At 43.0% G+C, this 13,413-nt stretch overlaps 1 protein-coding gene across 2 annotated transcripts in view; it reads left to right on the top strand.

Moving 5' to 3' along the window:
* csad (cysteine sulfinic acid decarboxylase) overlaps positions 1–13,413 on the top strand; it is a 68,982-nt gene that overhangs the window by 34,698 nt on the left and 20,871 nt on the right. For both annotated transcript variants that reach the window (XM_068024638.1, XM_068024639.1), the window contains 3 exons: positions 3,567–3,646; positions 6,706–6,760; positions 7,440–7,556. In XM_068024638.1, coding sequence (XP_067880739.1) covers positions 3,567–3,646; positions 6,706–6,760; positions 7,440–7,556 — 252 coding nt within the window. The remainder of the gene's footprint in view (positions 1–3,566; positions 3,647–6,705; positions 6,761–7,439; positions 7,557–13,413) is intronic.

The raw sequence follows: 13,413 nt of genomic DNA, 5'->3' as shown, positions 1-13,413 counted from the left end.
TCCCCTGACATCCCCCTTATATCTCCCACCCCTCACCTTAAATTTATGACCCCTTGTAACGCTTTGCTCCACCCGGGGAAAAAGTTTCTGACTGTCTACCCTATCTATTCCCCTGATCATCTTATAAACCTCTATCATGTCACCCCTCATCCTTCTCCTTTCTAATGAGAAGAGGCCTAGAATGTTCAGCCTTTCCTCGTAAGACTTATTCTCCTGTTTGTGGATTTTGGGAAGGAGGTAGAAGTGGGCTGTCTGGGGTTGCGCTACTGAGGTTGGCAGCTGTGGAAGGAAATCTCCAGAGGAGATGAGATCAGTGACAGTCCTGTGAACAGTAGCTTGATCAGTGGTGGGGTCATGGTCCAGGGGGAGGTGGGAAGAAGTGTCTGAGAGTTGGTGCTGAGCCTCTGCAAGGTAGAGGTCGGTACGCCATACAACAACAGCACCACCTTGTCTGCAGGTTTGACTGTCAGGGTTAGACTTGAGAACTGAGTGCCTCGGGTTCAGAAGGGGACAGGTTAGAGTAAGTGAGGGGGGCAGAGAAATTGAGATGACCAATGTTTCGCTGGCATCACTCAATGAAAAGATCAAGAGTGGGTAAGAGGCCAGAGGGAGGGGTCCAGGTAGAGGGTGAATGGGTCTGCTGATCTAGAGTTTTTTTAAATGGAGCGTATCTTTGAACATTAAGAATTGTTTCTTTTAAATGTCTCCCACTGTTTGGGTCCATACCATTTAAAGGTAATTGCAGTAAACAATTAACCTTGGCCAGCTCTGCCCTCCTACCTATGTAATTAGCTTTGTTTCAGTTTAAGGTTCAGGCCCAAAAGAAAGAAGAAGAAAAGAAGAGGAGTATGTCTATCTAACCTCTATTATATCGTTCCCTCTTTCTCCCCCTGCACTAAATTCCTGACTCTTTGACACTGTTTTACAAAAACTCTGCTTCACATTCTGTCTTTTCAAATTTTGCCTTTTCAATTTCAAGACTAATTCTCATGTGCTGCTGTCTCTCACATTTGTTTCAGGCACAATGTAGTGCCACTACAGCAGTTAGAAAGCAACAAAAAATCCCTAAAAGGCCAACCTGGGAAAACTGGCAAAGGTTTGCAACTCAAACTCCCAACCCTGAATTTAGTCATAGAAACCTGTAATTTGACTGAACTTTCAACTGCCTAGACCATGCAAGTTCTCCTGGTTAAGCAACATCTTTGATTTTTTTTTTTAAACTCATCCTTGTTTTCAAATCTCTTGGCCTATCTCTGCAACCTCCTCCAGTCCTGCATCTCTTTTTCCCCCCCCCCCCCCCCCGTGCAAAAAATTCTGGCCTCTTGAGCCACCTCCCAAACCTGCAACCTCTACCATCAAGGAGAACAAGGGCAGCAGACACATGGGAACACCACCGTCTGCAAGTTCCCCTCCAAGTCTCACACCATCCTGACTTGGAACTATATCACTGTTCCTGGCTCAAAATCCTGGAACTCTCTTCCTAACAGCACTGTGGGTGTACCTACCCCACATGGACTGCAGTGGTTCAAGAAGGCCACTCACCACCACCCTCGGGCAATTTGGGATGGACAATAAATGCTGGCCTGGTCAGTGATGTCCAACCCACAAATGAATTTATATATTAAAATATTTTTTAAATCACTCCTCCATTGATGGCTCTGCCTTCAGCTGCCTGGGCCCTATGTTCTGGAATTCCCTTAATGTCTGCATGCCTCTTTTTTTTTTTAAGGCACTTTTTAAAATCTACCTGACAGCTTTTGGTCATTTTGTCCTAATTGTTGTGGTTCAGTGTCATTTTGTTTTATGACACTCCTTGGGACCCTTTTATGTAGAGCCTATTAAATGCATGTCTGAATCCTTCAGCTGCAGGCAGACTCATTTCAACACTGGCACAGTGGGGGGGGAAAAGGTAGTGGGCTTTCCATCCTTTGTAACTTTTATGGGTATGTGTTCATCTGTTACTCACCCTAATTTGCTGAATCCATTTAAAATTGTTAATTTGGTTGTTACTGTGCAATAGAGGGGCACTTACTCCCTCCCTCTCCCCACTGCATACTGCCAACCTCCTGTCTGTCTTCCTCCTGCACTGTGTTAACTTTCAATCCCTGTTGCAGCAGCTGGCAGAGGTGGAACTGAATGCAAGAGTCCAACATTCCATAATCGTAGAATAGTCTGCACCAGCTCTTTCAAAAAAAGCCATCCAGTTAAACCAACTCCTCTTCCCCATATCCCTGCAATTTGGTGTCAACTATTTATTCAATTTCCTTTTGAAGGCTACTATTGAATCTGTCTACACCACCTATCAGTATATTTTAAATCTTAACCACTCTGCATTTATTTAGATTTTTTTTTTTAAATTCTTTGTCTCCTCTGGTTCTTTTGTCAATTATCTTAAATCTGTGCCCTCTGGTTATCGACCCTTCAGCCATTGAAAACTGTTAATCCAAACCTTCCTGATTTTCAAGAGTAAATAAGCACCTACCTAATTCTTCTGAGAACAACCCCTGCTTCTCCAGTCTCCATGTGACTATAATTCCCTCATCAGTGGTACCAGTCTAGTAAATCTCTTCTCTACCCTCTCCCAAGCCTTCATGTCCTTCCTAAAGTGTGATGCCCAGAATTGGATACAATACTCCAGCTGGGGCTGAACCAGTGTTTTTTTTTTAAATATAGGTTTAGCATCCTTGCTTATTTTATTTATAAAGCCCTGGATCCCTATGCTTTACTGCTTTGTTGACCTGTTCTGTCCCCTTCAAAGATTTGCACACAAACACCCCCAGTTGTGTCTCCTTGCACCTCCTTTTTAAAATGTTGTATTGTCTCCTTTTATTTTTCCATTGCTATCACCTTACTCCTTTCTGCATTGAATCTTATGGCTGCCATTTCACCAGCCTGTCTACATCTTCAAGTCTATTACCAACTTCCTCCATTTGCTACACTTGCAAATTTTGAAATTGTGCCCCAATCTTCAAGTTATTAATGTTTATCAGAATCAACAGTGGTCCGAGTAACCAACCTTTGAAAACAGCACTATATCGCCTTCCAGTTTGAAAGTCAGTTACTGCAACTGTTTCTATCACGTAGCTAATTTTGTATCCATGCTGCTACTGCCCCTAATTCCACAGGGTTCAACTTTTGCTAATAAAACAGAAGTGTAAGATTTGCGATCTCAGTTCTCTGGGAACACTCCTGTGTATAAAGAGAATTGGAAGATTATGGCCAGAGTCTCCACAATTACTACCCTTGCTTCCTTCAGCAACCTCCTGATGCATCCTATCTGGGCTGCATGACTTATCCCCTTTTAAGTACAGCCAGCCTTTCTAGTACCTCTTTATCTGCTTTTAACTTATCCTGTATCCCAGCAACCTTCTTGTTTACCATAGCTTTAGCAAAGACCTCTTGGTAAACACTGCAACGTAATCATTTTAATACTTCAGCCATGCTGCCTTCCTCCACCAATCAATCTCCATTTTCCCAACCCTCCTTAATGTTAATATGCCTTTAGAAAACTTTTTACATACCATCATGCTGAACACTGAATAAAATAACTGTTCTTTTTTTCTCAGTGCCATTATTCTGTGGCTAAAGGAGCTGCTTTCCAGGGTCTGGGCACAGACAATGTGTATGTGGTAAAAGCTGATGAAGGGTGAGTCCTAAGTGTGCAATGTTCCTGGCTGATGTGGTGTTGGCTTTGAAGTAACTGCATTCCTCAACAGGAGGAACTGGAAGTATTCCAATGTTTCAAACCTCCCTCTTCACATGGTCTCTCTCTGTCACTGTATTGAAGCAAGTACTTGTGTTTGTGTAGCACCTTTTTTTAATGTAGTGAAATATCCCAAGGTGTTTCATGGGAGTGTAATCACATTGAGACTAAGGAGATATTCGGACAAGTGACTTGCAGCTTGGTGAGAGAAACCACCCCTTTTTCTAATTCACTTCTTTCCCCCAACCAGGATCTCTGAGCTCCCTCTGTCTTAACCCACTCCTCTACAATTTACAAGCTTTTAAACCCAAACTTGGTGACCCCCTAATTGTTTGTTCTGTCCCACTATTTTTCAACCTTGGTGTTCTGCTGAGCCATCACCTCAGTTGCTTTTTGTGGGGATGTGTCTCGAGCTCTGAGCTGCGTGGGTGGGTCTTTCACCCTGCAGAAGTGGGTGAAGCGGTCAGACTGCTGCAGCACATTTTGAAGTCATCTCATTGCCATTGCTGCCCATTACCAATTCCTGTGGTTAGCATTTGTGAGCAAGTCTCCTGTTGTACTCTGGGGAAAGTAGACAGATCTTTAAGAGATGTAATTGCTGAGAAATCCCTGCTAAGACAATGGGGAGACTTCAGTGGATAACATCTCGAGTCAGAAGGTTGTGGGTTGAAGTCCTACTCCAGGGCTCGAGTACAAAACTCCAGTGCTGTACTGAGTGCTGCAGTGTTGGGTAGTGTCATTTGGATGAGACATTAAACTGAGACCGCATCTGCACTCTGCCCACCCCCTGGCTTTTTGTCCATAACTTTGTCAATTTCTCATTCTCCAGGAACTGTTCAACTCTTTTTTTTAAATGTATTTGTTATCTGCAACATTTGGCTAGAGCATTCCAGTTCTTGACCATAACTAGTGTGTGTACAAATTCTCCTCCCTCCCCTCTATTGTGCCAATGTGTTTAAATCCATGACCTGGTTAATGACCCACTCTCCAGAGGAAACAGCCTTTCTCTATTTACTCGATCAAAACCTCTCATCATCTTGAAAAACTCTATTCAGTCACCTCTTCACCTTCTCTGTTCCAAGGAGAACAGTCCTACCTTTTCCAACCTCTCCTCATAACTGAAGTTCCTCATCCCTGATAACATCCTGGTTAAACCTCCTCTGTACCCTTTCTAAGACCTTTACATCTTTCCTGAAGTGTGGTGCCCAGAATTATCCACAATTCTCCCGCGGAGGTCTAACCAGTGATTTATAAAGTTCCAGCACAATCTCTCTGCTTTTATATTTTATTCCTCCATTTATAAACCCAGGTCACCCACAGCTTTTTAACCACCTTATCAATTTGCCCTTCCACCTTTATGGGTGTGTGTCTCTGGACACCAAGGTCTCTGTTCATTGACACTTTTCAAAATTGTATGATTTATAATTTCCTGTCTTTCCAGATTACTCCTCCCAAAGTGCAGCATTTCACACTTTACCACATTGAACTCCATCTGCCATGTTTCTGCTCATTTCACCATCCTGAAGCCAACAACTATCCTCATCACTATCTACTACTTTACCAAGTTTGCTATCATCTGCAAACTTTATCATGCTACTCCCTATGCTTGAGCCTCCATTGTTTGTTCCCTTTCAATTTTTTTTGATCATAATGGACCCAAAACTGGCTCTTTGGGAGCTGGTTTGCAGTGATCCCAGCTGAAAAAACATCCATCCATCACCCTTTGCTTCCTGTTACTGAACCAATTTCTAAAGTTCTCGTATGATCTCTGCTTTTACATTTTCAAATTTAGAAATCCAAGTTGCCTGTAAGCTTTTTTTTTTTTAACTAGTTGCCATTTCCCCTGAATTCCATGGGCTTCCATCTTAAGCCTCCTGTATGGCACTTTGAATGCCTTCTGAAAGTCCATATATACATCTGTACCACCTGATCAACCTTCTCGTTACCTCATCAAAAAATTCAATCAGATTAGTCAGATGCAACTTGCCTTTTAAGAAATCCATGAAAGTTTGATCCTGATTTGTTTCTAATAACCTCCCCACCACTTGGGCAGACTGGCCTGTATTTTCCTGGTTTATCCCTCTCGTTTCTTGAATAGCAGTATAACATTAGCAACCCTTCAGTCCTCCAGCACTACTCCTGTATCCAATGAGGATTGAAAGATTGTGACCAATGCTTCTGCTATTTCTATCTTTGCTTCTTTCAGTAACCAAGGATGCATTCCATCCAGACCAGGTGACTCACTCAATTCTGTAATGCAAATCTTAGCACATCTCTATTACCTTCTCCATAACTTTGCTCTCCTTAGTGTAACTTTCACATTGTCTGCTTCCTTTGTGGAGACTGGTGCAAAGTGCTGATTTAATACTTTGGTCATATTCTCTGCCTCTACATGATTTCTCTTTAGGGCCTTATTAGATCCAAATTTTTCCCTAGCGCTCACTTCGACTTCATATGTTCAGGTTCAATTTTTTTTTCTCAATCTGTCTCCCATGTTCACTCTTGATTCCCTCCTGTACTTTTCGATAATCTTCCTGGTGATTCATTGAATCTTGCTCCTGACAGTTGTCATAAGCCTTGTTTGTTTTGATTTTAACTTTTTTTATTCCTCTGTTTGTCATCCAGGGTACACTAGCTTTGGATGTTCTACCTTTTTCCCATCAAAGGAATATGTCTAGTTTGTACCTGAACACACTTCCCTGAATTCCTTTCATTGCTCCATTACTGCTTTAACCTCCAATTGCCTTTTCCACTCTGCTCAGTCCATTTAAATCACTTCTCCGCCTCACTTTCCTCCTTTTAATACACTCGACACTCCTTAAAAACCTACCTCTTTGGCCAAGCTTTGTCATCTGCCCTAATATCTCCTTGTGTTGCTTAGTGTCATTTTGTTTTGTAATGTTCCTGGAAAGTGCCTTGGGACATCTTGTGTCTAAAGGTGCTATATAAATATACATTGTTGTAGCATACTTGAAATAACTTTTTTTTTAAACATTGAATAGGGGGAGGATGATTCCAGAAGAACTGGAAGAGCAGATTTCTGCAGCAAAGTCCAAGGTACATTCTATTTACATTAAATGGCTGGTGCTCATCTGTTTGTGTTGCTGATCATCCTTGTCCCTCCTTTCCTTGGCAGATGGGTTCTGCGTATCATTCAGCTTCCATTATCTTGCCCAATTGGGCATTGTCACTGAATCTGGAGGGGTTTCCTCTTTTTTTTTTTCTTTCCCCCCCCCCCCCCCCCCCACCCCCAAAACAAAAAAATCCCAGGACCATTTTGAAGGTGGTGTTTGATCATCTGAGTTATTTTGGTGCACTGTTTCACTAGGATGGTAAAAAGGAAGGCACCAGTAAGGTATTGCTGCATGTTGTTTTTCTTAGTAGCTGAGTCCTCTTCCACTTCCCTCAGCGTAACGATCCGTTTTCGGAGGTGTTCTCCTGCAACCCAGCTTCCTGATGTCCCTTGCAAGTTCTGGGAGCTTTGAGAAAGCACTCTGCCTATCCGAGGCAGAGTTCAGTAGTGTGATGTGTGTGCCGATGGTCTGTAGGGGCCCTCTCCTGATGCAGCATCATAATTTTAAGCTCCAATGAATGTGGAGAATTGTACATGTGCAGCTGTTTCTCTGGTGTAAGTGGGGCACATGCCAGCTTTGCAAGCCACCTCCACTTTACAGCAATTCTGTAATTATAAGTAGAGGAGCATTCCTCATGTTCTTAACCCCTATTCTGACTTCAGGGAGCAGTTCCATTCCTGGTGAATGCTACATCTGGAACAACTGTCTACGGCGCATTTGATCCTCTTCCTGAAATTGCAGATATCTGTGAAAAGTATGGAATCTGGCTTCATGTTGATGTAAGTAAGATGATAAAGGCAGGAGTCCAGTGATTGCCACTAGTGTCTGAATCACTTTAACCTGTGGAATGTTTCCGGTGTTTTGGATTGTGAACAGTAATGTACCTTGTGTGACCATTCTGATATATTGGTCGGTTGGGTTTCATTCAGGCTCCTGTACCAATTCTCCTGGCTGGTACAGTGTAAACTGGGTGGAAGAGGGAAGCAGAACTAATGGGCAATGTTCCCCATGGCTCCCTGCCAGTAAATGCTACTTTGGCCCAAATGTATGGGTGGGCATATTTCAATGAGAGGCTGATGCTAGGCTGTTGTATTATGATTTTATTTTACGTCCTAGTAATGTTCAGCACCAGTGGTGCTCATGCATCCCTGGCATCCAGTGTTGCAGTGGGACATTATAGTTAAGGATGTGGAGGTTATTAAAAGATTTTTGAACTGGCTGGTTTGCCCAATGCAAGAACAATTTGTTTGCATTAGGCCAAGTATAAATCTTAATCTTTGAATTTATACACTTTTTTTTTCTCTCCTTTCTCTTCCCACCCCCCCCCCCCCCCCCCCCCAACAAAACTTCTTGGCTGGCATTGCCAGTTAACCTCTGCTGTGCAAGGGTGCTGCAGTACCACCATTCCCCATGCAACTCTACTTGAAGCTGGTCAGCTGTCTATATTCCTAACCTGGACTCTAGCAAATGGACCAGGGTGCAGGTTGGGGTGGGGGGGGAGTGGTGTAGACAAGGGCGGGTGGAAGTCTCTCCTTGCCAAAGAGCAGGTTCTGCTGGAAGGATGACCCAGCCCTGTTGAATGTAATAGTGTCTACAATCAGTGTAACTTGTTGACTGGTCTAAGCATCAGTTGACCAGTTGGAATCTGCATTTTCTGTGACACTTTGTAAATTAGCATTTTTAAATTCCTTCATCTCTACTAGATGAAACATGTAGAATTACATGGATAGTGTGTCGACATTGCTCCTCACTCACTCGCGTGTGCACTCTGATTTGAAGTTATTCCAGAACTACTCTGCTTAATAGCTAAATCAATGTTTAAAATCCCCACAAGCCTGACTCTCTATTTTAAATTCTACTCTAATAATGCATTTCTCATTCTGCAGTACTGCCCCCAGCAATGTGCATCATGAAGACGCCTGAAAGTTTTCCTTTGATACCAATAAAACATTGTGGGATCTGCTTTTTGTTGTACAGTCTATTTTCAGCAAAACCATTCTCATTGCTTCCAGGGTGTAGTACTTTTCATTCCGGTCATGGACACCATTTGTATAGTTTCCCTTCTGCTTCTACTGCCTCTAGTTTCAGAAGCTCTTTTCTCTGAAAAGCATCACCCTGCAGAAACACTACTTTTATGTTAATTTGATCTATGCTCCCATGGAAATCTGGCCAAAAGAGCTAAAGACTTGAGATTTTTCTAGGTGTGGAAAAGTCTGCTCTTGATCACCCAGACACTCTTCAAAACTCCTTGCTTTTTGCTTTCAGTCCCATCTGCAAGGACTTTTTCACTACAAATCCACCTATATGACTAGGCTGGCTGTCCTTTTTTTTTTATCTGGAACCTCAGAATAAATTCCAAACTCTCCAACTATCTATTTCATTTTTTTGGCCTCTTTTAGTTTATCTTCTGGTTTATTGGCAGCCACCAAAACCACTTCATGAGGGCTATTTTGTTCAGAGCTCTGTGGCCTTTAGTTCATTGTCTAATCTATTCAAGCTGTGGTCTCTACTTGCACTTTTATGACTGAGATTGCCCTCTTGTACTATTGGAGGCTTTCTCTTGGTATGTGCTTGTTTTCTGACGCAAGTCACTTCCATACCCACTATTAGGACTTGCACTTTGCTTTCTTACTCTACTTTCACCCCATTCTGCCAGTCCATGCACCTCCCTTGGTTGAAATGTTCAAGATGACCAATATTTAAACTTGCCAGTAGCTTTTCCTGCATGTCCCACTATTATTGCATCCCTCCATTCACTAACCCCCCTCTGAAATATGTCACCCAAATACACTCTCTGGGTAATTGCCCTGTGAATGTGATAGCTCTGTCCTGTGTCCTGATCACCCTCATTACCACTAGCCAACCCTTGATCGACCATGTGGTTTGTGATGAAGGCCCTGACAAACAATATGAGCATTTGAGGTACAAGGTGTCTTTACTTCTATCAGCTGCTCAGTCTGAGATTTTGTAGTTAATTCTGATTTAATAGTGAGGAATGAACCTTAATGGTTTGATGATTACTGACCTCACAATGTATTACCTTACCAGGCCTTTCCATTCCCTATGACCCCCTCTTTTTTTATTTATAATGCATCAAATCTCCTGAATTCAATCCTGTCTCAGATGGTCTTTAGATGATGCTTCAGAACTTTCCCAATTTTGAGATTTCAACTTTGATGAATGCCCATCTCCCTGCAAATGTGCAGAAACAAAAAAGTACTATTTGTAGTACCTTTAAAGAGCAGGAGGACTATTGCACAGCAGAGGCAATTTTGGATTTTGCCCATACACTGGACTATAGTCTCCTACCATCTGAAGTGAATTATTTGCGTGAATGGCTTGTACCAGGGCAGTTTCAACTTGTTTGGTTGATCAGCTAAAATTTTATGCAGCATTTCATTAATCACTACATGATTCTTTTCAGACTCCATTGCTGAAAGGGCTTTCAGCTGTGCTATTCATGACCATGATGATGTCACACATGGTCCTGATCTCACAATTGGCAAATTTTCCCTCCATTATCAGTCAGGGACTTCTGGTGCCCCAAGTTCAGTCCTTATCCATTTCTCCATGATTTTGTCTATAATCACCCTTTTGTCCATACTATGTATTGTTGAAAGATTAAATCTGGTTGTCGGGTCTACAAAATGTAGAATGAAAATATTTTTGTCCCATACCACCTCAGATTCATGGTTACTACCTTGTTAGTCGTGTGCCAATGGAAGGCTTGCAATAGAACGTGGCAGGATCCTCTGATACTTTATTACAGATCTCACTTCTCTCAAATCTCTTGATTAGCTGTGTATACTCTTTAACTGCACCTGCATCTTTTAGCAGGATTTTTAATCTTGGACAATTGTTCTCCCTACTTGTCAATGTACCTTTAAAACTATTTGTTTTATCACCAAATGCCATTTAATACTTGTCCAACACTCAATGAAAACATCAGGTTTTAAGGGGACACCAATGTCCTGACTGGATAAACTGTAGACCACTGACTTTCTAAAAATAATTGCCTTGTGCTCCATGTCCATTTTCATTTGTGCCTTTTTCATAGGTTTACTCAACTACAGTATTTCACCTACAGGCTATATCAGTACTAATCTAAAAAAGCTGGAGTATTCCATTTTATGGAATTACAACTGTTTAGTGGCCTCAATGTGGTGGCATCGCCAAACCTAAAGCAAGTAGTACTTTTATATTCCCTAACCTTGTGTCGATCCTTAATAATTGGTTAAATGTTATCTTGATCAACAGTATATGGAATAGATTAAAATGCAAGCACTGTCTAGTACAGCGCAGTTAGAGGAGTCTGCAACTAACATTCATGGGTCAAAAAGTTTGTGGTGAATATAATTTGTTTGGATTCTTAATTATCTTGATCCTGATCATATTAAGGATCCTGCCTCTCTGCTTTAAGCAGTTCATTGATAACTGAGTTACACCTGAAGCACCTGTTAACTATGCCTTGGGCAGATGAATCCCAGGAATGCTGATTTGTGTTCCAATTCATTTTTCTGCTGTAATAGCCAGATCTGATGAAGATTCTCATTGTGCATGTTTTTAATATCCAATTTTGAAAGAGTCCAGACACTGGCAATCATGTCCTCCTTGTCACAGTGGAATGTCCCAATTCATCCTTGAAGATGGAAGGAAATGACTATTTCCCCAGGAATTCTTTTCAAGGCGGCAGATGTCTGATCCAACAGGCTCTCCCTCACTGAACACCATTTAGAAACAATAGCCTGTCCATTTGAGGCCTAAGCATTTAAATTGCTGGAATAAGAACAAGAAATGCTGGAACCACTCAGCAGGTCTGGCAGCATCTGTGAAAAGAGAAGCCGAGTGACCCTTCTTCGGAACTGACAAATATTAGAAAAGTCACAGGTTATAAGCGAGTGAGGTGGGGGTGGGGCAAGAGATAACAAAGGAGAAGGTGTAGATAGGACAAGGCCACATAGCTGACTAGAAGGTCACGGAGCAAAGGCAAACAATGTTAATGATGTGTTGAAAGACAAAGCATTAGTACAGATTAGGTGTTAATGCACTGAATTTTGAACAGCAGCAAGTGCAAACCGGAAAAAAGTAGGTAAGCAAACTGAACAAACTAAGATGAAATGAAATAAATGCCAAAAAAGATTGTAAAAAATGTTATTTAAAAAAAAAAAAGAAAAAATAACTAAAAATGAAATTATTGAACTCAATGTTCAGTCCGGCAGGCTGTAGTGTGCCTAATCGGTAGATGAGATGCTGTTCTTCGAGCTTGCGTTGATCACTGGAACACTGCAGCAATCCCAGGACAGAGATGTGAGCAGGGGGGCGTGTTGAAATGGCAAGCAACCGGAAGCTCCGGGTCCTGCTTGCGGACTGAGCGGAGGTGTTCCGCAAAACGGTCACCCAGTCTGCGTTTGGTCTCCCCAATGTAGAGGAGACCACATTGTGAGCAGTGAATACGGTAATACTACATTGAAAGAAGTACAAGTAAATCGCTGCTTCACCTGAAAGTGTTTGGGGTCTGGGATAGTGAGGAGAGGAGGTAAATGGGCATTGCAGGGGAAGGTGCCATGGGACGGGGACGAGGTGGTGGGGGTAATGGAGGAGTGGACCAGGGTGTCGTGGAGGGAACGATCCCTTCGGAATGCTGACGGGGGAAGGGAGGGGAAGATGCGACTGGTAGTGGCATCACATTGGAGGTGGCGGAGGATGATCCTTTGGATATGGAGGCTGATGGGGTGGAAAGTGAGGACAAGGGGAACCCTGTCACTGTTCTGGGAGGGGAAGGGGTGAGGGTGGAGGTGCGGGGAATGGGCCGGACACGGTTGAGGGCCCTGTCAACCACAGTGGGGGGAAATCCTCGGTTGAGGAAAAAGGAGGTCATATCAGAAGCATCATCAGAGCAGATGTGTCGGAGATGGAGAAACTGGAGAATGGAATGGAGTCCTTACAGGAGGTAGGGTGTGAAGAAGTGTAGTCGAGGTAGCTGTGGGAGTCGGGCTTATAATGAATATTAGTAGACAACTTATCCCCAGAGATGGAGACAGAAGTCGAGGAAGGAAAGGGAAGTGTCGGAGATGGACCATGTAAAGGTGAGAAGGGTGGAAATTGGAAGCAAAGTTGATAAAGTTTTCCAATTCGGGGCGGGAGCAGGAAACTGCACCGATAGTTATCAATGTACTGGAAAAAGAGTTGGGGGAGGGGGCCTGAGTAGGACTGGAACAAAGAATGCTCGACATATCCCACAAAAAGACGGGCATAACTAGGACCCATGCGGGTACCCATAGCAACACCTTTTACTTGAAGGAAGTGCGTGGAGTTGAAGGAGAAGTTGTTCAATGTGAGAACAAGTTCAGCCAGGCGGAGGAGGGTGGTGGTGGATGGGGACTGGTTGGGCCTCTGTGTTCCAGGAAGAAGCAGAGAGCCCTCAAACCATCCTGGTGGGGGATGGAGGTGCAGAGCGATTGGACGTCCATAGTGAAGAGGAGGCGGTTGGGACCAGGAAACTGGAAATTGTCAGAATGACGTAGAGCATCAAAAGAGTCACGGATGTAGGTGGGAAGAGACTGCACCGGGGAGAGAAGATAGTCTAGATAGGAAGAAACCAGTTCAGTGGGGCAGGAGCAGGCTGACACAATGGGT

Source organism: Heterodontus francisci, chromosome X (genome assembly GCF_036365525.1).
Source record: "Heterodontus francisci isolate sHetFra1 chromosome X, sHetFra1.hap1, whole genome shotgun sequence".
NCBI lineage: Eukaryota > Metazoa > Chordata > Chondrichthyes > Heterodontiformes > Heterodontidae > Heterodontus > Heterodontus francisci.
Note: the sequence above shows the minus strand (reverse complement) of the source record. Positions and strands in the feature narration are given on the sequence as shown.